The sequence below is a fragment of the Plodia interpunctella genome, chromosome Z (genome assembly GCF_027563975.2).
Source record: "Plodia interpunctella isolate USDA-ARS_2022_Savannah chromosome Z, ilPloInte3.2, whole genome shotgun sequence".
NCBI classification, from domain to species: domain Eukaryota; kingdom Metazoa; phylum Arthropoda; class Insecta; order Lepidoptera; family Pyralidae; genus Plodia; species Plodia interpunctella.
Genome location: NC_071324.2, coordinates 13,143,107 through 13,168,164, shown reverse-complemented (window position 1 = coordinate 13,168,164; position 25,058 = coordinate 13,143,107). Strand labels below are relative to the sequence as shown.

At 36.4% G+C, this 25,058-nt stretch overlaps 2 protein-coding genes and 2 long non-coding RNA genes across 9 annotated transcripts in view; 1 reads left to right on the top strand and 3 right to left on the bottom strand.

Annotated features, from left to right (window-relative positions):
• Positions 1 to 1,495: 1,495 nt before the first annotated feature.
• Positions 1,496 to 4,705, bottom strand: LOC128683009 (uncharacterized). Its single transcript, XR_010370333.1, has 4 exons — positions 4,493 to 4,705; positions 3,825 to 4,019; positions 2,533 to 2,704; positions 1,496 to 1,585 (listed from the first exon to the last, which is right to left on the bottom strand). It is a non-coding gene; the product is annotated as an uncharacterized LOC128683009 (long non-coding RNA).
• A 496-nt stretch (positions 4,706 to 5,201) lies between these two features.
• Positions 5,202 to 8,953, top strand: LOC128683292 (uncharacterized). Its single transcript, XR_010370347.1, has 4 exons — positions 5,202 to 5,450; positions 6,149 to 6,388; positions 7,898 to 8,063; positions 8,433 to 8,953. It is a non-coding gene; the product is annotated as an uncharacterized LOC128683292 (long non-coding RNA).
• Positions 8,954 to 10,252: 1,299 nt separating this feature from the next.
• Positions 10,253 to 19,218, bottom strand: LOC128683262 (zinc finger CCCH domain-containing protein 13-like). 5 transcript variants are annotated; one of them, XM_053768692.1, is made up of 9 exons: positions 18,546 to 19,218; positions 17,362 to 17,547; positions 16,789 to 16,957; positions 15,963 to 16,112; positions 15,498 to 15,661; positions 14,826 to 15,308; positions 13,352 to 13,531; positions 12,745 to 12,913; positions 10,253 to 12,259 (listed from the first exon to the last, which is right to left on the bottom strand). In XM_053768692.1, exons 7-9 carry the CDS (start codon positions 13,352 to 13,354, stop codon positions 10,506 to 10,508), a joined length of 1,926 nt encoding a protein of 641 aa, XP_053624667.1. In that variant the 5' UTR covers positions 13,355 to 13,531; positions 14,826 to 15,308; positions 15,498 to 15,661; positions 15,963 to 16,112; positions 16,789 to 16,957; positions 17,362 to 17,547; positions 18,546 to 19,218; the 3' UTR covers positions 10,253 to 10,505. The 5 variants fall into 5 exon arrangements, with proteins under 5 accessions (XP_053624667.1, XP_053624668.1, XP_053624669.1 ...); XM_053768693.2 differs by having other exon boundaries at positions 15,498 to 15,651; positions 18,546 to 19,217; XM_053768694.1 differs by having other exon boundaries at positions 15,498 to 16,112; positions 16,789 to 16,952.
• Positions 19,219 to 23,304: 4,086 nt separating this feature from the next.
• The window catches only part of LOC128682856 (probable cytochrome P450 303a1), a 108,508-nt gene continuing 106,754 nt past the window's right edge, over positions 23,305 to 25,058 (bottom strand). For both annotated transcript variants that reach the window (XM_053767811.2, XM_053767810.2), the window contains one exon: positions 23,305 to 24,977. In XM_053767811.2, coding sequence (XP_053623786.1) covers positions 24,651 to 24,977 — 327 coding nt within the window. In that variant the 3' untranslated portion in view covers positions 23,305 to 24,650. The remainder of the gene's footprint in view (positions 24,978 to 25,058) is intronic.

Here is a 25,058-nt window from a genome sequence, read left to right as displayed (position 1 = left end):
GTATTTAATTGTAAATAATCACATATCCTTATCACATTATTCTTTGGATCTTATACAACTCTGGAGGAATCATTAAGGAGGAAGAGCGCGTCCCCATGGCCCAGTCGCGTTTCGTCACGTTGATATCCGTCGACGGATCTAATCTACACAAAAGAAGGTAGAAATTGAAGCTTCGAAACGTCAACTCACCTTCTACTTCAGAGCGGCGCAGTACGTTGCTGTACTGCGCCGTGAGAATTTATCACCTCTGTCGTCTATCGAAAATCAATTTGCTCGTGTAAAACTCCTTGGTGAAAGAATGATGCTGAAAGTTGTACTTTGTGAAGCCAGATAGAAAGTGTTATACCATGATTAAAGGGTGCATTTGAAGGGTCATTTTCCAGATAGGTTAACGATTGTGTTTTGTTTATTATTATAGTTGCTATTTTAGAAATTGTTGTGAATATAAGTAATTAAAGTGTATGTTTAAAATAAAGCTTTTTTTAATTATAATAATATTAATAAATGGACACAACGGTCCACACTAAGCACATAAGCTTGTATCGCAGCGCGGGTCCGATGGACACAAACACAAAAACGAGTACAACACACCCAGAACCGCAGACAAATATTAGTGACCACATACGATGACAACCACAGATACAAATATTTGTCCGCGCTAGGATTCGAACTCAGAACCTCCAGATACAGGGCGGGCGTGTTGACCACTAGCCACGGAGCCACCATTTAAAGAACATATTAATTATACCATAATAATTAATTATACCATAATATGGCGTTTGTCAGACGCATATTTAATTATTTGCTAGAAAAAATTGTCTCAAGATCAGTGACGTGACAGTGGAACGGGACTAGTTTCCATTTTACAGCGAGATTCAAAGTTAATGTAGGCGTACTTTACTCGTGTCCCTTTTTCGATTTAAATTTACAGTTTACATTTACCAATTTGTAATGGGAGAAGCAATAAATTTTATTTGAAATAACGCGTGTAAATAATTTCATATTTTTCGAAAACATTTGTATTTGTTCTTTGCGTGTCGATGGCAGAATATATTTTTTTAATCTGACACCATAGTTATAAAACATTTTTTAAATTAAAAATAATGTTGTAATTTTAATTTTATACTGCAACGCACTCAGTTGGTACACGTTTGCGAATAAATTGTTTACGACTTAAACGACGGTTACAACTTAATCGTGACATATTATATAAAAATACCAATTAATATAATACCTGAATAGACGTGATTTGTGATCTTCAAGTGTCTGAATTATTACTTCTATTTCGACGAATAAGAATTGTAATTATGAAGTCATGGGAATCGATTGTGTCATGCTCACTCAAATGGTCAATTTGGTGGTGGCGTCGTGGGCCGAAATAACTATAAATATTGACGAGAAAAAGTGCCTGTGAAGGTCTAATTTCTGAATAAATGATTTGAATTTGAATTTGATAGCTGAATTATAGAATTATAATTATAATAAAACACTAATAGATTAATTATTTATCGTTTATTTTCACACACAGATCACATGTCGATAGAAGACCTGTAACTCTTGATTACCATAACCAGATAAATCGTGACTGTAAAAAAACAAACATAAAAATAATTCTAAGGTTTTTCATTCCTCATACTCTCAAAGTAGGGTGGATTCAAAAACTGATAAAGTGTTACTATATAAATTGTCACCTTGAAAGCTAAGTATCCTATTTTTAGTGAATCAGATATAAAATTAAAGATCTCTAGAGTTTGGCTAAACACTCTGTGTCCTCACAAAATGACATCGAAACTTTCACATTCAGCAGTAGGCATTAATAAAAGTAGAACACACACGCATCTAACATGGCTGGCCTATTGTTTTGTATAGTAAATGTCATGTACTTATATGTCATGGATATGTGCATGAACCAGGTGATTAATTATAACATTAATAATGACCGGTCCTTTGAATATGGACAAGCCATTTCGGCCGAAATAAATTACTACAGGACAACCTAATTTATCACATTGCCTCGACATTATCATTATTGTGTGACTGTTGGGCAAACATTTGTGAAAATTTTTATACGTCTAAGTACCTATGTTTATTCGGTTTTTCGGCGTTTGTTTTGAATCTGGCAACATTTTATTTATGGTATTATAGAAGAACTATGCAACAGGCAAAGCTTCTGTCATGGCTACGGCTCTGCGGGGATCTGGGGACGCCACGGGAGTTTAATCGTCGCAGATGTATTTTGCCCTCCCCATCTTTGCGGATATACACTTTAAAGCTGCAACAAGACTACGTGGTTGGATTGACAGCAATTCATATCTATCATTAACTTCTGTAGGTAATAATAGTGACAAAATCTTTTTTAACTGTTCTGCCCTGTATTGTTTGCCCAATAGATGTCGAGCATATAAAAATGTCCAGTCATTTTGGTTACATTAGCACAATGTCCTCAAATTTTGGACATTATTCAAGTTGCGCAGCTATTTTTGATATCGTCCAATTAATCATCTAGTCCATAACACATATAGTTAAACTCACGTAAAACTGTCACCAGAATCGTAGTAAAACAATTGAGCATGCCCAACACTGATCCATTGCAAGGATACGCACTCGTCATGCCCAATATAAAAAGGGTCATGAAAACAAGAACATCAAAAACTTTCGTAATTGTAAAGACGTACATAAAAAACGAAATACACAATACATGCTCCTGAAAAAGAAATATTATAATACATATTTCTGGTTACATAGTATTTATATTACAAACAACTGGGACTTTTAACAAAAAGACAAATATGAAATGGATGCGGGTGGTGGTGAAGGCGGAGAGAGGTTCTACTAAGTTTATTCCTAATTTAATATTAAATAATATATTTACATTTCTTTTTCTTATAATTTTGATTTTTTAAATAAACCTAATAAGAATTCACAGTCCTTTTTCTGGAGTTTGAATTAACAAGCTTTTTAATTTATTTAGCCGTATGGGACGCTGCTAGCGTGAATATTTGGTAAATATAGTTAATATTTGTAGCCTTTTGGGGTGGAATCGTTATGTCCATAGAGTCCATCAAGTATTTTTTTTAAAACCAGGTCGAAGTATCCTGTGACCAAAGACTTGGAAACTTCTTCGGCTTCAGCATTGCAGTGCACATTGGCAATGCTCTCAGCCCCATAGTTTACTTTAATTTTCTATTTACTTTGGTTTTATTTAATGTTTTTTTAATATATTTATACACATGCCTCGGAAATATGCTAGCGGGTCTTATGTTATAAAATATAGTACAGTCAAATTAGCCAACTGATCATCTGCTTCACTTTATGCCTCCTCCACTTATCTGTCTGTTGTCAACCGATCTATCAAATCAATTTTTTGCCATATCCTTACAAAATACTTGATTGCAGCTATAGTTAGGCAACGAATCATTTAAAACTAAGAATAGTATTCTCTCTCTCTCTCATCTCTGCATGTTCGGCTATGACACCGCGAAGTAAAGGGTATTATTTTTTTTATAGTCGTATTCCTCGTGGCTGAGGATCGTGATCATTACGTGGAATGAACACAAAACAACTTTCCTCGCATTATTAATGGAGTTTGCCTTCTCAGTATCACACACAAGTTGATAATCAAACAGTGTGCAAGTTTCCTCACGATGTTTTCCTTCAAGTATACACTACTTGAAACTATTCATGAGTCAGATTGGTGTACAAACTCATGTGGCCCGAGTAGGATTCGAACCTGGGACCTTTCGATCCATCCAGTCTTAACCATTAGTCACCACCACCAGGGACATCACCTGAGACCACACATTAAAGTGGGATTGGATACTTACAATTGCGATGCCCACAATGAATACCACAGACGCAAAAAAGCCGAGAGTATGAAGAAACCATATCAACGTTATCATCGATCTCAGCGGGGACTTCAGAACTATGCTTTGTGGGCAATTTACGTCATAAAGCCTTTCGTAGCAGGTGGACTGTTCAATCCCAAAATACAAGGGATAGTGGTTGCCTATATTCCCTACCTGTAATTTTACAAACACTAATATTTAAATATATTTTCTTATATAAATGTAAATACTTCTAGACTAATCCATAGTACTAATCTTATTCCTAATTCGCCACAAAACTTAGTGCCTCTGACGCCACAACACCTGGTGTCAGAATAAATCATAAAACATATGATTTTACAACCGATTGGCTTCAATTTTACCTGGGAATGCAATTGGTGCCTGTCAGCTGCCAAGACTAAGGACTTCGTACGTCATCTACGGGAGGCTTAAATGGATCTATTTCCAGGTGGTTCCGCACTAGGTCATATTTATTTTAATAATGCACAATCATGGAAAATGAAGCGACGTGGGGCTTAAATACTTTTGAAATGGACAAGTAGAAATTGATGAAATTTAACTAGTAAGATTTGATTACAGACAGACAAACATCGGAACAGGTGAAAACTACTTGCATTTAGTTTTAAATACATAGAGTAAAACTTTACCAGTAGGTACCATACTCCTATTATGAAACACCCCAGCCTCAACGGTAGGTAAAAACAACATAGCTCGATATCGGGAAGTGGTTCAAATACCACCATTTCCAATTTCTTCAAAACGTCTTCATATGAATTAAATCGATGTAAAACATTTCGCAAATAAATTTTGCTGTTCGCTTAATTTCTAATGATTTTGTTGGCAAAATTTAGACCATTTTTTATTATCTTCAATGTCTGTAGTCTGATAGACATGAGTTCCATAGATGAATAATTAAAAAAGCATAAGCTAAAAATTCAGAAATCAAAAGGACGGAGAAGAAAAAAAACTTTCTGAAGATATACGTGTGTCCCTTTGTCATCACTATCAAAAATTAAACATATTGTATTATACACAATCAATTCTTTTTATCATGCCATGTTTGGAAGATCTGTGATTACATGTTCTAATCTTGGAATTAGTAGGGACTCCGTTTTACGAAGTATTTACTAAATCCATGGTTCTAATATCTGTGGTGATTACTACCAATGCCAAAATGCTATTTTTATACTGGGGTGTGAAAACACGCGTATATTTTATCTCTTCTATCTCGGTTTTCTTCTCGGCGGTTACGCGTCGGGGCCCAGGGCCCACTTTCCTACATGTTTTCTGTAGTGTTGGTAAAAAATCGTTAAAAGTTAGTCAAATTTAGACGTAATTTTATGTTACTCACTTTGTCTTTGCGTTGGACAAAAAAAAACGAACGGACAATGTCTATAATTTCGAAATATGTCATTTTATTCTAATACGTCTATTGTAATATTATTGGATAGGTTTTAAATAATTTCAAACATGAATAATATACTTCCAAATTTAGTTAGATTCTTGTCTAATTTTCACATCTTTAAAAGGTTGCCCGAAGTTGACAAATGTGTTATGTTACCTTTGAAAATTGGATGTATGGCTATTGCTTTGTGGTATATTTGGGTAAGTTATCAATTAAAATGTATGAAAATTGTATTCAATCGGGTTGGCATTAGAAAACAATAACCCGTTCTGAAAAAAGAACTTTAATAACAATTTATTGTTACAACTCTTTATGTTATGTTTGTTAGGCATGTGCCAAGCAGGTGAGCGGGCATAGGTCACCGTAACTAAACTCTGAAAGGCGCGGCGGCGCTAGATTTAGGCATATATCTCAGGTTTTAGTTTTAGTCGTTATCGTGCCGGGTCGACCTAGACATAGCCGATCTCAGAAGTTTACATTTAAGTCTACTCGTAATGATAAAGGATAAGTAGGCTACACCTTGGCGTAACCAACTGACACCAGGCAACTAGATCCAGCCGCACTTAGGGGTTTAGCCGTCACATATACTGAGAGCATCTTGAAATCAAATCAAAATCAAATCATTCAGAAATTAGGCCATTCTGAATTAAATGATGTTTACCAAAGCTACAAACTACTATCATTTCGGAACGACCACTGCTGAGAAGAAATGCCGAAAGAAACTCATTCAACATAACTATGTGACTCATAGATCTATGAGCTCTTTCCGATCAAGTTTGAGAACCCACATCTCCCATCGTTTGTAAGAAACATACAACTATGCGAGAATGAGATATAAAATAACTTGTGTTCAAGTAAGTGACTACAATATACACATACAAAGGTATTTTTGTTGCAGACTAGTGGCGTGATCATAGTAATGGCGATCTATACGAAATATTTCTTCAACAATCAGTCTTACAACTGGGTGTGGCTCGGCAATAAATATCAATGTATTATGAACAAAAATGACTACAAAGCAAACACAGTCGAATGCCCACAATATATGTTTTTGAATTCTTCATTTAAAGCATTCATTTTACTGGTTGAAACTGCATTGTTTATCGGAAGCGTGGTGTTGTGTATAGGCGTTCATTTGGTAATATATTTATCATTAGCTCGGCCCGGATTCGCATTGGTATAATATTATGCATATATACATATAAACCTTCCCCTTGAATCACTCTGCCTATACAAAAATCCCGCATAAAAATCCGTTGCGTAGTTTCAAAAATGAATCCTTAGATGTACACAGCACAGCTGTACAGAATATAGCGCACGTGTAACCCAAGAACAAACGCCTACGAAACAAACAGAAAATCGTGTTATTAAAGTTGGCACTTTTATAGTCTTGTTACAATTTTGCAATTCGCTTTGCACTATCGTTCTGTGGCGCAGTCAACCAGCCACAGTGAGACATTGCTTCGCAACGACAACCATTACCACGATGTAACTGTTACTGCGACAAAACAAAACTGCGAATTAAAAATCTCCAAAGACCGTTGGAGATTTCTAATTCGCAGTTTTTTGTGTGGTTACGGCCAAATTTACAACTAATTATTTATATCACAGCCTTGTAAAATTTTTTACTAATTTAATGTCGACAATGAAATAAATATAACATTGTAGTTTAACTAATATTGTATCTAGACATTGTAAATGTTTTCCGAAAACTTAATTCACTATTATAGAACTGCGTCCGAAACTAAACATCGGAAGGATTTGGCAATATTTGCATGTGTAACGCGCCCCGCCGCAGTAGTTTGTAGAATTTTACTAGATGTATGTATATCGTTTATATCGATTTGATCTAATTTATTTTTGCATTAAACTTATTATGTACGTGTATTCAAAAACGCCGTAATACTAACGCCAAGGACGCTAATCCCAAGAACGACCCAATTAATTAGTTGATATTTTGGGTGTATCATTATATAATATCCTTGAAAAGATGACGTTCAAGACGTGAAATAAATAATGAAAATATAGCGAACACTTACAGGAAACGGAAATATATTATTTTTTTTCTTTATTTTATTATGTAGGGTACGTGTATATAGCTATAGTCATTGTGTATTATATAAATCGTAGTTATATATCTCCTTCCTTCGCACACTGATTCAGGTCTCATCTGAAAATCAGTGTATCGCCGCTCTGGGTGATATGTGTACTGAGATGGGCCTTTTTGTATTGCTGCAACACAGTTACACTTGCTCTTCAATTGTGCTTATGAATACTGTGTTTTATTTTGTATTTTTAGTCTGGTTGTGTATTATGTTGTTGTTTTACAAATATGTTTTATCTATCTATCTATCTATCTATCAGTACTTCCGTTGCCGTCTCCTGTCTAGCATTGTTACTTTTGCACACCGTACATGGTAAACGTGATTTCACATTTCAGTTAGTCTTTTCTTAGCGAGACGCAGCCAGCTAACCAATCACATTGCGGTGTGATTGTCGTCGCGTCAACAGGCGGTTTGTGATTAGTTCACTGGCGTCTCTCTGGGAAATTTGTCTCCTGCGAACGATCTCGTAATGTGAATTACAAATTTACACTAGATGCCTCGGCCGGGTCGTAGGATAGGAATACATTGATTTCTTGTTTCAGCAAAAAACAAAATGTCTCACGGTGTTTCTATATACGTATATCACCACAAGAGCCATTGACTTATTCTTTATGATTGTTTTCATTGCAATCGGCGCATTCGGCAGCTGTAAAGCGAAGAAGATCAACCGGTTCAACTGTATGGCCTCGTTTTCCATTGTTCTCACTAGTAAGTTGAAATGTTTACAGCAGATTTATAGGAGGCGAAGTCGTGCGCCGTCGCGAAAAGGCACCACGCCGCGGACAGGTCTTTCACGCTACATAGTTTTCTATAGTCTGGCATGCGTTCACGTGCGTCGAATCTAAAATACAATCTCTGCATTGTCCGTCAACGGATGTCAACGTGACAGAGGTATAGCTCTACGAGCCATGCCCCATTGTTACGTTGCGCTCCGTTGTTTTTGTTTCCGCAGTAAACAAATATTTTACATACAACATAGACATAGTAATTTCAATTACGTACTATGTGTATGTTTTTATAACTGAAAACATATTTTAACACAGTAAACTTTTTTATTAAATGTTTTCAACTTTGCAGCGACCTTTTACGTCATTGTAGTCGTGAATAGTTTAAGATCTTACATGAGAAAAATTGCGGCTTTGACGCATTTATGGATTGAAGACGACTTGTGAAGAATTAATCTGTTGATCACAGAATACCACAAGAGAGGAATATAGAAGTGTCATAAAAACCATAAGCAGCCGGCCGTATAGTGTGCCACATATTAGGCCGTCCATATTTAAGTCTAAAATTAACTTTTAAACAAAATGCCAGTTTTGTTTTTGTAATATTTTTATTTATTAAATCAATAATTAAATAATAATTGTTAGAAACTCCATATAACTGGGAAACGAACGGGATTTTCGTAACTGCAAACTTGGATGTACGTTACTGATGTCCTAACAATATACTAAAAAGTAGAACTAGGATTTTGTTTGTTAAGTATTTTAATATTCAAATGGATATAATTAGCAGTGCGTTCCCCGTGGACCCCCTGGTGGGGGCTATTCATTCTATGGAACATGTAAAATTTTCTCAGCTTTGGCCTAGAGAGGTATGCCTCTAAAGCTGCTGTTGTTGTCCTATTTGTATTACGGAACATATTCCGTTTATTAATAGATCGGCTACACACCGAAGAATTGGCTACTCTCCAAACTAGTCTTACTTATTTTTTAAATGTCAATAACAAAGTTTTATATGGAGCTTGTATGACATACATGATGAGGTGGTGGTGTAATGGGTAAGCCGCCCGACGATGTGAATCGCGAAAGGTTTCCCAGATTCGAATCCTACTCGTGCCACATGAGTTTGTATACCAATCTGACTCATGTATAGTAGTTTTCATCGACCACCATTTGCTTCCGGTGAAGGAAAACATCGTGAGGAAACCTGCATACTGGTTGATTCTTATTAACATGTGTGTGAAATTGAGAAGGCAATGGCAAACCACAACATTAATAATGCCAATGAAGTTGTTGTGTGTGTTTCATTCCACGTAATAACCACGACCCCCAGCCATGAGGTATACGATTGTGAAGATGACATACATAAATGTATGGTGACCTCATTGATATTGGAATCAAACAGCATTCCTAGGAAAAAATAGTAAATCTCGCAATTACATAATAAAACTGATTTATTAGTGTCATTTAATTAATATAATAGCCAAATAGCCAATTTTTGTTCGACCTTGAATTTTCCATTACACTATAATTGTATAAGTGCAGTAAATATTTGAATATTGATAAAGCAACTAATAATTTTCTTGATAGTCCGTTTACATACTTACGCTGCGATTTTGATTATGTCCTTCTATAATTTAATAACGATATTTAATAAAACTTATTAATAACAATGCCTGTTTTTCTTCGTTTATTATCAAACCATTTCACAGCCTCAGAATACTACATATTATCGCGAAAGGTGTAAAATAGAACCTTCCCTCTGGCACCCAAGCCTAACACCTTAGTGTTTGAAAATCTGGCACCTTTTTGGTAGATATTTACCAACGTAAGTTTTTCTGGTAATATCGTACCCTAATAAAAGTAAGAAGCAGTGGTGGTGTAATGGTTAAGACCCCCGTCTGTGGATCGTAAAGTCACAGGTTCGAATCCTACTCGTGTCACATGAGTTTGTATACCAATCTGACTCAAGTATAGTAGTTGCTTCCACTTGCTTCCGGTGAAGGAAAACATCATGAGGAAACCTGCACTTATTGATTATTAACTTGTGTGTGAAATGGAGACGGCAATGGCAAACCACTCCATTAAAAATACCAAGAATGTTGCTACGTGTGTTTCATTCCATGTAATGACCCCGACCCTCAGTCATGAGGAATACGACTGTGAAGAGATAAGTACCTAGTCAAAAAGGATTTACTTAGCAAGAATTTTTCATTAGTGGAAACAACAAGAAATGCACGCTTAAGGCGAAACAGGCCCCAGCGTTGACAGTGCAGTCGACAGTTTTCACAAAATATGAAAAACTTAATACTTTATCTGTATAAATTTTATTATCCACAAGTCACAGCCCTTGATTTAGCTCCCGACGCATTGCACAAAACGTCGGAACCGTCTCGTCCCCAAATAGTGATCAAATTAAGATCAAGTTTCAACAAGATTGATTATTATTCTGTCGGCTACTGTCACTCTGAGGTTTTCTTTTCGTATTTTGGGGCCTACTATCGTCCTGTGATGTACTAGCGTTCTGTGAGGTACTAGCATCTTGTGGTCCACTGACGTCCTGTTCTCTAGCAGTGTCACGCGAGCTGATGTCGTCCAGTTCGCTACTCACGTCCTGAGGCTTACTAACATCTAGAGACTTACTAATATCTTGGGCCTCTCTAGCACCCTGAGGCCCATTGATATCCTGTTCCTTTTTAGCATCTTGGGTTCCACTGACATCATTATCTAACTTTCTAGTGTGCTGAGACTTACTGGCATCTTGAGTATCTCTTATATCCAGAGCCCTATTGGCATCCCGTTCTTTTTTAAAGTCCGAAGGCTTACTAATATCTTGTGGTGGAATAACATCCTGAGTCTGTTTAGTATCCTGAAGCCTAAAGTCATTCTGTTCGTTCTTAGCGTCTTGAGGTATACTACTATCCTGGGGTCCACTAACATCCCCAGCCTCTCTAGTATCCTGAGGCCTGATATCCTGGGCATCTCCAGCATCATGAACCCGAGTGGCATCCTGTTCTCTTTTAGCTTTCTGGGTCGCGGTCCCACTAACATCTTGGGATCCAGATACATCCTGGACCTCTGTATCCTGAGGCCTACTTGTATTTAGGGGTGGTTCGCTGAGTGCCTGGCCCTCTCCAGAATTCTGAAGCTTATGGGCATTCTGTTCCTTTTTAGCATCCTGGGTCTCAATAACATGGGGCCCACTGATATCCTGGGCCACTCTGTCATCATAAAGCCCACTGGAATCTTGTACTCTTTTAATTTCCTGATATCTACTATAATCTTGGGTCCCAATGACATCCTGACCCTCTTTAGAATCCTGAAACTCACTGGTATCCTGTTCCCTTTCGCCCTTACCAACATCTTGGGGCCCACTGATACTCTGGGCATCTCTAGTATCCTGAAGATCCCCACCATTTTGATCCTTACTAAAGACCTGCGCACTAGTAACATCCTGAAGTCCACTAACGTCTTGATACCCAATAGCACCTTCTGGTCTATTGGCAATATGAGAGCTTTTAAAGTCCTGGGACTTACTAGCAACTGGAAGCTCATTAGCAACATGGGGCTCACCCGTACTCTGGGGCTCACTTGTACCCTGGTGCTCATCGTTTTCGGGCGATTCTTTAGCTTCGTTATATTCGTGTGTACTAATTTTCACTTCAATAGTTTGTTGTGGAAGTTCACTGGATATTTGGGGTCTATCTCTGGTTTCCTGGTTTATATTCGTTTTATCACGGGATGAATAGAGTATAAGAAGTTCACTAGTTTCTTCAAAACTATACATTTGGATTTCCTGCTGGCCATCAATTTGTTCGGATTCTTGAGTTTGCTGCGGCTCCGGGAACCTGGGCTCAGGAGGTTGTGGAGGGCCCCTAAATTCTTGGGGTCTATGTGCGGACTTGCTCGTTGGCTGCGGCGCAGCATATTGTCGAGTTGTGATAACTTCGTGATGCCTTTTTCTTTGGTGAGAATGGGAATGAAATGGTTTATTTAATTTCTGGTGTGAGTTGTCTTTATGGCTCGAACTAGTTTGCTGCGAAACTGTTGGATGGTTTTGATCAATTTGCTGCGATCCCCTTGCCAACTTAGCTCTAGGAGAAAGACGAAAACATGAATGTTCACCCTCTTCATACAAGTCTGTCCGGTAGCTCTTCACGACCAATAGGAAATATAAGTATACTGAAAAATAAAAAATGATATTTATTTCCATGAAAAGCAATTGTTTCGCTATTTAAATCCTTGACTGAATCGACATAAGCTATGGCCGAAAACATTATGAGAGCTTTTTATCTCGCCGGAACTTATTTACCGTACGTTTACAAACCTTCTTTGAAAACCTCTGGATAGTTAAAGGTAAAAAGTTGATAAGAAAACTTTTTCGTAGATACTTAAATAATACCAGCTAAAAAAGAGTACTGCATGACCCATAAACTTGCAAAATACTCTTGGTATCCCTAAATCTCATTTTCTAACTGTTACACACTACTGATTTAAGCTAAATTTGCCGAGTAGTTTCCAATTAAATGTACAAGGGTAGGTAGAGTAAATCCTGACACATTTAACTTTGATTCAGAAAAGGACAGATTCTGAAAAGACTAAATATTGATAGAAGAGGTGTGAAGTATCCATAAGCACAAAGAGAAAATTTAATTGCTTGTACTCACTTATGGTTCCTAAAACAAGAGCAATGAAGCACAGGGTAGAATCTTGAGCGCTCATCAAGCAGTGGTCCGTAAGAAAGCTGACCAAGATGATTAAGAGGCTTAGCGTTATCCCCAATATTAAATGGATGCTTACAGTAGATAAAAATAACGTTACACCTGTAGTCTGTTTCTGAAAGGTAGCAATTGTTAATTGAATAAGCAATAAAAACATCATCGATGGTATGTATTAATAGTTTTATTCATGGTCAACTCGTGAACGGGGAAGTCGTATTCCTTGTGCCGAGCGTATTGCGAGAATTTGTGCACTGAATAAAAAATTACCCCGTTTATACTAATAAATTCAAAATTCCTGTGAAGACCTAATTTGTAAGTAAATGCTTTGATTTTGACTTTCAAATGGGATTTGCACTGAAGACTTAATGATCAAACTATTTATGAAGGAAGGCATTTTACACTAGAAAGGGAAGGATACCGATAAGTGAAATTACACCCTAATCTTTACAATTTTAAGGTTGATGTTACGCTGAGGTTAGTGGCGTCACTGACCTGAATGCAATTGGGTACATGAAGGATGAGTGAGAAAGATTTGTCAATGGCTCAAACTTACCATACATATACCTAATAGTAAAGCTAAGCAAGCGGTTATATTGATAACACCTCGGAAAGCGTCAAAATAGAACAGAAACTGGAAAAACTTCTTGGCTTCACATTTATTCGAGTAGTTGTAGTTGCAACCACTCAGGGTTTTAGTTATTGGATTAGGATTGATAATCAATGCGAGACTGTCCTGAAATAATAAATAAATAAAATAAAAATATTAGGACAAATCACACAGAATGAGTTAGCCCCAAAGTAAGTTCGAGACTTGTGTTATGGGATACTAACTCAAGGACACTATATTTTATAACAAATACATATATAGATAAACATCCAAGACCCGGGCCAATCAGAAAAGGATAATTTTCGGCTCGGTTCAGAGGCAAGCACTTTACTACTGCGCCACCGAGGTCGTCTAAATATTTAAATTTTGATAGTGTCTAGGAAGTTAGGTGAGGCTTTATTTATTTGACCCGAGCGAAGCCGTGACGGCCCGTTAGTAAATAAGAAGAAGAAGACAGTAACTATGAAATGAAAGTAATATTAAGTATATATATAATATATATTAGACATTACGCAGAGAAACATGTCGTAAAGCGTAGATATTGATGGCGAAAAACATTTACTAAACATAGTTTTATTACTTTATTTCAAGTGTGTTATTGCCAATACTGTTTATTTATGCTAGTTTTATTAATTTAAGCGTGATCGCAAGCACCTGACGGGCGATCGGTCCCACCTTATGGGACCGTTTTGCCCACTTGCTCGAGATAATAAACACACTTACAATTGCAGTAATTATAGCAATCATAACACTGCCCCATTTTAGTGTCAAATAACAACAACAATTGTCCACTTCGGGCAATTTTTCAAACACATCCTCCTCGGACATCCAATCAGAACATAACCGTCGCATTACACTGGTTTTTTTATCAACTCACAACATTTCTGGTTAAACCGTTAGTTTATATTCTAAATTAAGGCTAAATGGTCTACTGTGTTTTAGTTTTAAATCTATATGGTTGATAGATTCATATTGATAGGTTGATACACTCTGTGACGGCTTCATTATACGACATAACGAAGATTTTGCCAAAGTCAAATGTGTTTGAAGAAAAGCACAGATATAAAGCCATGGAATTAGTAGGTGAGTACCATGAAATTAGTAGGTACTCCGTCGGAGCACCCACCAATTCCATGATAAGAACATAAAGACCATATATTTAGAAAGTGATAAAGACAACATTTAGAAAATATTTTAATTGGTTTCCTTTAATTGGTTAAGGTTATGAATAATAAAAATTAACGGTATTATCAGATACTAGATGTTGCCCGGGGCTTCGCTCCCTTGTAAATTTTGAGATACAATATAGCCTATAGCAATCTTGGATAATGTACCTCTCTAATGGTGAAAGAGTTTTTGAAATCGGTTCAGCAGTTCCGGAGCTTACTCGACTCAAACACACAAACTCACAAACGCTTACCTCTTTATAATAGTATAGATTGGTAGTAATAAGGACAACAAAGGAACTTGTATAATGAAAATGGAAAATCAAGATCTTGTATTTTCCCTTGAGTAACACCTATACATTTCATATAATTAGCACACGCTCTGTAATCCTCTCTTCTGGCTGTAATTTAACTTTTTATACAATTAAATGTTTTTTATGTTAGTAGAAAATGATATAGAGCACAATTTTGTTACGTATTTATAAATTAATTGAACAGCCATCAAATTCGTGCTCATATCTAACAGCTTCATATCTTCCTTCACGCAGTCTATACCATCCCACCTCTTTTTGGTCTCCCTCTGCTCTTGTAACCACTGTTTCCTCTGATATTCCTGTAGCCTGTAGCTTCGGAGCCCAGGGTCCAAGCCTTGTCTCCTCTACTTCGCTTCGGTTTTCGGCATCCTTAGTTTACAGATCGTTGGCCGATATAACATCCTTGACGACGTCTCGTCCGCACTTTTTGGTTTTGTCCATTTTGTCATAATCAGTTGAAAGTAAATTCAAAACGTTATTTATAGTTATGGTATGCCGAGCATTCGTCTCAAAATTCATCTTTTTCAAAATTATAAATGAAGATATCACAATAAAAAGTAATTGAATTAATCAACACATTTACTTGAACAGTAAAAATTAAACAGTACATACAAATGTAAAGGAAAACTCGTCACTTGGTTCAGAACATCGTCTTGCAGTAAGTATGGTCCTGTGTTATCAGCAAGACCGCAAGTCACAAATCGTTTCTCATTTCATCCTAATTGATCAGATTAGTAGAGGAACAACGCTGTTCTTCATTCATTGCCTGAAACCGACTTTATTAGACATACAAAAACAATTATGTATTTATTAACTTTTAACTAGCTGCGCCCAGGAGTTTCGGTCACGTAAGATTATCAGGATAAAAATTACCCTATGTGCAATTTTGACATCGATTCAATAGTTCCGAAAATTACCTCTTGCACACACACTTACAAACACTTCCTCTTTATGAGTGTCAACCCTCTTTAGGGATGATATTATTGGCTATCAGTTGTTAAGGCATGTGTCCCTAAGCCGGGAGGGGGACGCGACGATTTGGAGTGGTCCTATTCGAGGGCGGGACCACACTGTTACCTATTTATTCGTTATTTCCACTTCAGTAGCTCAACTAGGGCGCGTGAGACGACGACGGCAACTGCAAGTTAGCGACGGATATCATCTGAGCGTCTATTTGGCGCATGGTCACGCGGTAACTCTGAACGACCAATATGAAGTGGCAGCATGCTGGCAACAAAACAAATAATGTTATCGAAACTATAAATAAATATATATATATATATATGGAAAATTTCTAATCAGACAGATTGAGTTAAGCTATATTTAATAACAGCGGCCCGTCCCGGCTTCGCTCGGGTGCTATATATAAAAAATAAATCATTCCCCAGAGATACAAATATCAAGTAGAGATATAGATAACAACTTATTCTCAGTCCAAATATAGAGAGTTTACCTACGAAATTTCACCAGAATCGGTCAAACAATTTCGGAATCGAGTTGGCCGGTTTCCCCTGGTTCACTAGTTGACGCACGGGTCAGCTAGTCAGTCAGCAGTCGACGCCACTACCAGATTAACCATTTGAGTGACGATGACATACTCGATTCTCATGTTCACCGATGTCTAAAGACCAATTTTGTTTAACTAAAAATAAGCGATTAAGCCCTCGCTATTTTGCCGACAGTACGCCCTATTAAAATTAACTACATCCACGTCTTTCATCAACGGACTGGTATAATACCGGAGATTAGAGGGTTTAAATTTAAATTAAAATTACGAGATATTAATAATAGCCCGATAACGTTGAAAAATTTCGGTCGCCGTACCTACTATTTAGTCAATCGCGTCTTGAAAATTTACATTTGACAACCTAGATGAATAATTACTTATGACGTTTGAACTCACCAATTATTGTCAAGACGGTCCCAGAAATGCAAGTGATCACTTGCTGAAATTCTATTTCACAATTCTTGCTTATGTTTCTGACTACAACGACTACAACGCTCTCCAAAAAAATTAATCCGATGTAAATAAACATGACGTATAAAAATATTGTCGCATATTTCACTCTGTACTGAAAAAAAAGGGAAAAATATATAATAATATATATATACGTAACGTAGGTATGTTCAGGGCCGGCAATGCGTGCATCACAGGTGGTGTTACAGGCGTCCACAGGATCCAATTACCACTTGCAAAGATGGATTTACGCCCGGTATTTGCGTAAAGTTGGGTTTGCGATTATTTGGAAAGAGAAACTGGGCTTCCTTAGCTGTTGAGCGCCACTTTCCTACCTTTTCGTCTCCATCGGGAACACGCTCAGATGAGAGAAAGGTTTACATTTTGTACGCACGTACGAATTAGGCAGGGAAGCGTATTAAGTGGGTGAACATTTTGAAAATGTTAATTAATTACTATGTAGACTTAGTGGGACAGAATTAAATAGGTTAAAACAATGTTACAGAAAGTGTTACTTACAATAAAAAGGCCAATCATATAAGCCAAACTGGAAATAAGGACGGCTATACCATAGAACGCGTCCACGTATGCTGTAACTATAATTATCAACTTGTATGGGCAGTTTTCCTGCGGCTTCAAATGGCACAAGACTTGGTCAGTCCCTTCGGTCACCACCATAGTGTTGCTCATGGCACCAATGCCCGACTTGAAATAAAAACTTCCATTGTTAGCCACCAGCCAACAGGGTGAACTGGAGGAAATTTGTTTTTTTACAACGCATCACCTGTGTTCACCTGGGTGACCTGGGTGACATTTTTAAATTTCCACCGTCCAACGACCAAATTCTATGACTGCCCGAGTTGTGTACTTTTCATTTTACAAATTATGCCTTTTTATTAATGTAAATATATTAATATTTTATTAGTGTAAATATAAATATTTACATTAATAAAAAGGCAAATATCAAATATAGATATGGAGTAGTTAATTACTCTATACCTATATTTTATCATAACATTATTCTTAAATCATCATCATCTCAATCACAAGAAGTCCACTATTGGACAAAGGCCTCTACCAAAGACCTCCACAAATACTTCCACCAATCTATTTCTTCAAAAAAATAATAATAAAATATTATAATCAAACATAGTACACGGATAAGAGAGGCACAGGACAGAGGGAGGCCTACGCTAAACCTTGGGCCAAAATTACATTTGAAATAAATCAGTCTGGTTTATTAAAGTTAAGCTATGGCTTCACTTTGCGAATTTCCAGATTGTGCAGCCTTATATTTTCTAAAAAAGTAACTTTGTAAAAACTTTGTTGTACTTTTGTAAAGTACTGTAAACCTTAGAAGAATTTTTTTATATTTTAAGAGCTCTTACTTGTATGGTGTAATCATTAAGTAGAATACACAAATATTTTTCAAAATCAAACGACCTCCGGGCCGTAGTTGTCACCATCATATCATCACACACCATATCTAAAAGATCCTAGGTTCGATACCCAGTACAAATATTTTTCATAATATTTATATTTGTCTGCGGTTCAGGGCGTGTTGTGCCCGTTGCTGTGTTGTGTCCAACTGATTTGCGATACAAACTTTGTGCTTAGTGAGGGCCGTCGAAAGTCGCCCATATTATTTAAAAATTTCTCTGGATCAATACCTAAAATCATAAAACTATGATAGAGGTACTTACTAGAATCATAATTATAGCTATAAGAAAACATCCCACTTTGATAACAATACAATAACAGCAAGCGGGCACCGGTGTAAGTCTGTCGAAAATGTCTTTTTTATGGGCACCACGGGCGCCGAGGATGCGGGTCGAGCTGAACATGATGATAACTCACAAATAATTTTGTAACGGTAAAATTTCTAAATATTACATTAAACAGCTAGGTATTATTGGCATGAGCGTGACATGACATGATCAATTTTTCTGCCGAAATGAGGCAAGAATCAAAAGCCATAATAGGCTATTTACACGAGGCGATTTTTCGACCCATTCTACATAGGCAATCCAATAAACCAATACAATGGATAGAGCAAAATTCGTGTCGTTCATTTACACAATCCACTGCGAGATTGGTGCGAGAAGCATTGGCTCGAACAAATTTGAAAGCGTTCTATTACAATGGACTGGCTTCATCAATGGCTTGAGAATTAGATTGGCTTAGTGGAATGGCTCGAAAATTCGCCTCGTGTAAATTGCCCATAACTCTTTCAGATATAAGCTGAATCTGAGAGAGATACCTACTGAGTAAGTGGATTGTCCGATATACTCGTAAGAACACCTCAATGTAATGTTATAAACGCGCGCGGGTTATACCTGTCAACTTTCCAAACTAAAATCAGGAGATATCGATAATGCCGAGCGAGCAAAGCGTGCTAGGTCTACAATTCGACTTGGGGCAAAAATACATTTTTTGTATGTATATATGTTTGTAACGCGATAACTTTTGAACCGTTGGTCTGATTTTGATGAAATTTAATTTAGGATCTGTAAATAGAATTTTTAAGTTCGTGGGGCATCAAAATAGGTGAAGTAGTTTTAGACAAATTTACAATTTTTTAAATAAATATTGTGTTCGCGAGGTCCAAGTTCGCGGCCAACAACTAGTTATTTAAGAGCTATGCTCTTGTCGGCGGAGTATACACTCGGCTCTATCCTCGGCTTTGCTTTTAAAGTCTATTTATTTGATGATATTATGAGTATAATACTCGTAAATAGGTATGTATTCCATAAATAATTATATCGTGTGCAAAGACAAATTACTTATAAGTTGTTCAAACTGTTTAATTTGTAAGTACTGCACGTACCCATATATAGAACATAGTATGTGTTATAAGTGTAACATAACGCTAATATTGCACGCCTGTAAGGGTAAACTGTTGAAACTATTGTATTGTATGTGCCACACCTTGTACTACACAGTTACTGCAATAAAGATATTTGAGTTTGAGTTTGAGTTTGCTTTAACAGTTAGTCTGTAGATATAAAGTATAATAAAGGATAAGGTAAAACTAAAATATGTTAATAACGTTGGACATTGAAAAATTTAATAAAACAAAACGTAATCATTATATATATATATATATATATATATATATATATATATATATATATATATATATATATATATATATATATATATATATATATATAGATATATATATATATTTTTTTTATTAATATTGAGAACTAAAATCGGTACAGTTTCTGAAACAATATAAACATTATACAAAAACAAATACCAGCATAATATTACATTTAATAATACTAAACTATGCTATAAAAACACACTGTATTTATGAGTTAGGTTTTTGACAAGGATTTTGGTGTCTACAATTTTTTAAAAATAATTTGTGGCTACTATTTCCAATGTAAATCTGTAACGCTAATAAAATCAAATATGTAATATATAATCTCCTGTGGTAATACTGTGAAAAGAAATTAATAAGAATGTGATTGTGGTGCTTGCTTGCGGCCAATGCGCTTACGCACACAAGCGCCACCTACACGATCCAATCTTTAGTTACGTAATACTTCTATAGTCGCATCTCTGGGATAGCTACTGTGGGCATAGATGGAGGCTTCAGTGACATAATTTTTCCTACCACACTAGTTTCTGCTTTCAATTTTCGCCGGTAGCTATTTATTACCATCACAAAGTGGGAGTAAACTGAAAAACAACGATTTTCGGTTGATGATTATTCGAAATGGCACTGGTAGACTACTACCTACATAATTTTGTATAGATACAGTTAATGACCCGACGTCTAACATAGGTTACCCCGGCAAAACTATGGGCATCAGCTAGTTCAATACAAGTAGAACCACGCAAAGGAGAAAAACGTTGTCATAACTCACTAAATGCCATTATGACGGCTGTTAATAGGCAAGACGCTAGATAAGACGCTCGTGTCGCACAATCGGACCCCAAAGACCGCACCAGCATAACGACCAAGCTCTGTCCAATCATTAAGACTATGTAGAAGCTTAGCACGGAAATGTATACTGTCAAGCTGAAAATAATTTTCTGCAAAACATTAGAACAATTTATTATTTGTGTTGTATGCACGATGCTTCTGATAACTAGATTAGTTAATTCTGCTCCAGGACTTAGCCAATATCCAGATGCTATACTTTGAAGCGGTAATTACTTCTTCTATTAAGCGTGTTGATTCGACGAATCATTTTTGGGAAAACCAATAAGAATATTACTAACTAGAGGTTGCCCGGGGCTTCGCTTCCGTGGGAATTTTGAGATAAAATATAGCCTATAACAATCTTGGATAATGTACCTTTCTAATGCTGAAAGAATTTTTGAAATCGGTTCGGTAGTTTCGTAGATAATCCGCCTCAAACATACAAACTCACAAACATTTACTTACAAACTTCACAAACTCTTTATAATAATAGTATAGACCAAGCATATTGATGATCATCATCAGCCTTCCGTCTCCACAGCTGAGTACTGGCCTTCCGTATGGTTTAAACGACTGCAATTACAGTCGGGACTTAACTTGCCTTCCGAAGCATCGTGGAGTAAGAAGTACTACATTTTGGTCACCCATCCAATGACGACCATAGCGAAAGTGATTTGAACGTCACTAGCGCAGGCCGAGTGCGCTAACCATCGAGCTCTTCAAATATATCAGAAGTTTCATCGGGCAGTTCATATTTATCATTTAATCATGGAAAGCACCGGTCGGATTTCAGTTAAATTTAGTACACTTATCAAAATTACTGCCAGAGCAAATCAAGCATTGAATAAGTAGTTATACAAAAATACACTTACATTGCATATTCCTATGATACAATATATACTTAAAAGGAAAATGACGACGCCGAAAATTGAATCCAAGTAAGCTAATATCAAGAATATTATTTTCAAATTACATTCTTGCTTTGTGACGAGGCAAAAGTTGTGCATTTCCATGTCGTCCACACTTAATACGTTACCCATCTGGCCTAGTCCACCCTGAAATTAGCAGAGTTCTGGTAAACAATGTTAGTGGTTTATGAAAATTCATAAATTTGTCGCTTGCGTTACCCACCCTAGTATAGAACTCCGTCCACTCATCTCTCATCAACTCATAAATTCTCGGATGTCGCTTCGAAATAATTAACATTTTCGTTTACATGAAATCCAAACTATCTCCTCTAATAAAGCAGCTGCTGGACAAGTAAAGAAAATACTTACAAACAAATTAAATACACAAGCCATTATACAGCCGGGCTGTAAGAATATACAGTAACAGCAGTTTTCAAAATTCGGCAGTCTCTCGAAAACATGTTGCTCCATAAAATTGAGTAACCTTTGCATATTTTATATTATTGCAGGTGTAATATACATATATTAATCAATTATAATTATTTTACAATATGCTCCTTTCTGTGCTGTGTTCGGTTTGAATTATATTATGATCACAATGAGAACGTAGTAGGTACCTAGGTACCTCAGAACGCGTTGACATAAAAACTGATTAGTATTGTATTCTCTTTGAAACTGATTCTACTTTTCCTGTGTCATGGCTCCATCGTTCGCCTAAACGATGATTTGGCCAACGTCAAGGTTGAGAATATACCGTGGATTTAGTAAGTACCAAGGATTTAGTAAGTTACTTCGTTGTACCAAGTACCTACTAATTCCATGGAATCATGCATTCACTCATAGATAACTAGGCACAGATCAAAGGTAGTTCCGCGGCCTTAGTGGCACTTACACTAAGCGTAATAATTCTCATTACATCGCCGCGTTCGTTGGGTGTAAATTAACCTGTATACATATGACCCGCGCGCGGGGACCTTTCTAAATCTATAGCTGCTAGGATCGGTCTTGTCCATAAGATACTCGAAACTTTAATAAAGATCATATTAGATTTACAGCCAAACTATTTTATCCCAACGTTCGCGTGAGGACAAATGCCTACTTTATATAATATAACCAATTAATTTAGTCTAGACAGAACTAATTTCGAGTAAATTAAGGACCTAATCTCATAGATATAAGAACATTATTATACCCGCAGATTCGTGCAATTCGAATTAGTCCATAGAATTAGTATGTACTCCGTACATAGAAGTACTTACTAAATCAATGATAACATCACTAAAAGTGCATCTGATATAGGAGGAGAGGTTAGGATTGCAAGTTAAAAATTATATAATAAAATCCCTAGCCCCATAGTAACAGGTGACTTTAACGCATTAGTTGCGGAAGAAACTGTAAAAAATGGATTGGAATATTTGGTTAAAGGATAAAAACTTTCATTATCATCATTATCTGCAGCCTTCCGTGACCCACTGCTGGGCATAGGCCTCCTTCCGTCTCCGCCAACCATCTCTGTCCTGGGCCCTCCCCATCCAGTTGTTGCCAGCAATTTCCTTTACATCGTCGACCAATGTAGCTACCGGATAAAAAAAACTTTATGAGGAAAGAAATAAGAGCTTTCGCAATACGAATTATTTATTTGTTACATACACTTAATTTATATTATCGAAATTATTACACAATAATGAACATGGAAGATTTCTTGTAATATCAGAAGATGCTAAATTGATTTTATTTTAACTAGCTTCGCTATTACGTGCGCCGGCTTATTGAAAACCTGCATCTACTTCTATGGAGTAGATTTTGCGTGATGCGCGAACAAACATAAAAACAGAAAGACAAAATTCTAAAAAAAAATGTATTGTCTTCTATCAGTAGGTACACATTACTGGGCACTGAGTTCAAATTCGACCACAATATGTTATTAAGTAAACATAATTTTAGTACTAACATAACTAAAACAACAATTAGTCTACCAAGAAATTTAAGAAATCGGATTTTGAACAAACTTTTTTTTTTGCCATTGCAATACGAAATAGAATGATCAAGATTGGTCGATAAAAGCCCAGTGTTGCCATCATTTATTTTCTTAATTTTTTTGCCAGACTATACTTGTTGGTGTTTACTACTGATCTCAGTAAAGTTACGAAGCCAATAACATGCTATATTTAGAGATTTAAAAAAATATATACATTTAAAGACAAACGGAATGAAATAAATAATATAATAATACCAACAGCAGAAAAGGTTTTTAAGGCAAGGGGAAGGTCAAAAATATGTTGTCGACAAGAAGAAGAAAATGTATACATGAAAAAATCGAAAGAAAGTATTATCATCTTAACTTCTGTAAATACGTATTACATTAGTTACTGTAACTACAGATTATTTATTAACATCCCAACACACCTTTATGAAACTAAATATTTTAGATAATAAAACGAGGCACACGCCTCGTATTTATAACACAAAAATCATTGATAATATTTTTTCGTCCATAGTGATGTCATAGACGAATCATATACTTTTGCGTACGTTCATATAATCTCTACTGAGCAATGAGCACAATGAGCAGATTTTTATTCGTCATTAAAGTAGCTAAAACATTGCGTTTCGGCTATGTAAAAATCTACCCAAATCTTCTCGAATCGATCTTCTCGAAACTCTTCCCAAAAATGATCTTGATACATCTATTTTATTTTAATTACTTGTCTTATAGCATATTAATTAAATGACCGTAACATTTTATTTGGTTCAGTAACAAAAATCTAAAGCATTACTTACTGTCTCAAACATGTGCCCAAATATTATGCCGGCTACATTACTATCGTCGAACAACACTATCAACACAGATGCCGACGCGAATACTTAATTAAACATTGCGTCATACAAACTAGTATGAGAGATTTATTAACTGCAATGAAAAACCGCAAAGTTGGCAATCTGCACCGCGATTATAGCCGCAGTTATAGACTAATGTTACGTGGCACTATTCGTGCTTTAAACGGCGCAGCTGAAGCGGTGGCGCCATCTACGTGCCTTAGCGAAGGCATCTCGCCATCTAGCGGCAAGAATGTGAACTTCTGAAGGATTGTGGTGGTGAAAATGAAGATGTTGCACTTGGAAAGCACGTCTCCTAAGCAGCGGTGCTTGCCGAGACCGAAGGGGAAGTAGTGGTCAGGTAGTTTGATAGCTCCGTCGACGATAAACCGCTCTGGCTTGAACTCCATCGGGTCTGGATAAAGTTCCTCGTCCATTAGGAATCTGGTGAAGTTGTTCACTACCATCGTGTCCTGTTAAATAGATATGAGTTAATTAATCTCTGATGTTGGTAATAATTATTTATTACATATATCTAAAAAATGTGAGCGTGA

Excerpts from the sequence above, each read along its gene's own strand:
- LOC128683262 (XM_053768690.1), bottom strand. The coding sequence starts at position 14,257 with ATGCGACGGTTATGTTCTGATTGGATGTCCGAGGAGGATGTGTTTGAA. Across the intron at positions 13,532-14,128 it reads TTGCTATAATTACTGCAATT|GACAGTCTCGCATTGATTAT; the intron begins GTAAGTGTGTTT and ends TTATTATTTCAG. Across the intron at positions 12,914-13,351 it reads TACTATTAGGTATATGTATG|AAACAGACTACAGGTGTAAC; the intron begins GTAAGTTTGAGC and ends GCTACCTTTCAG.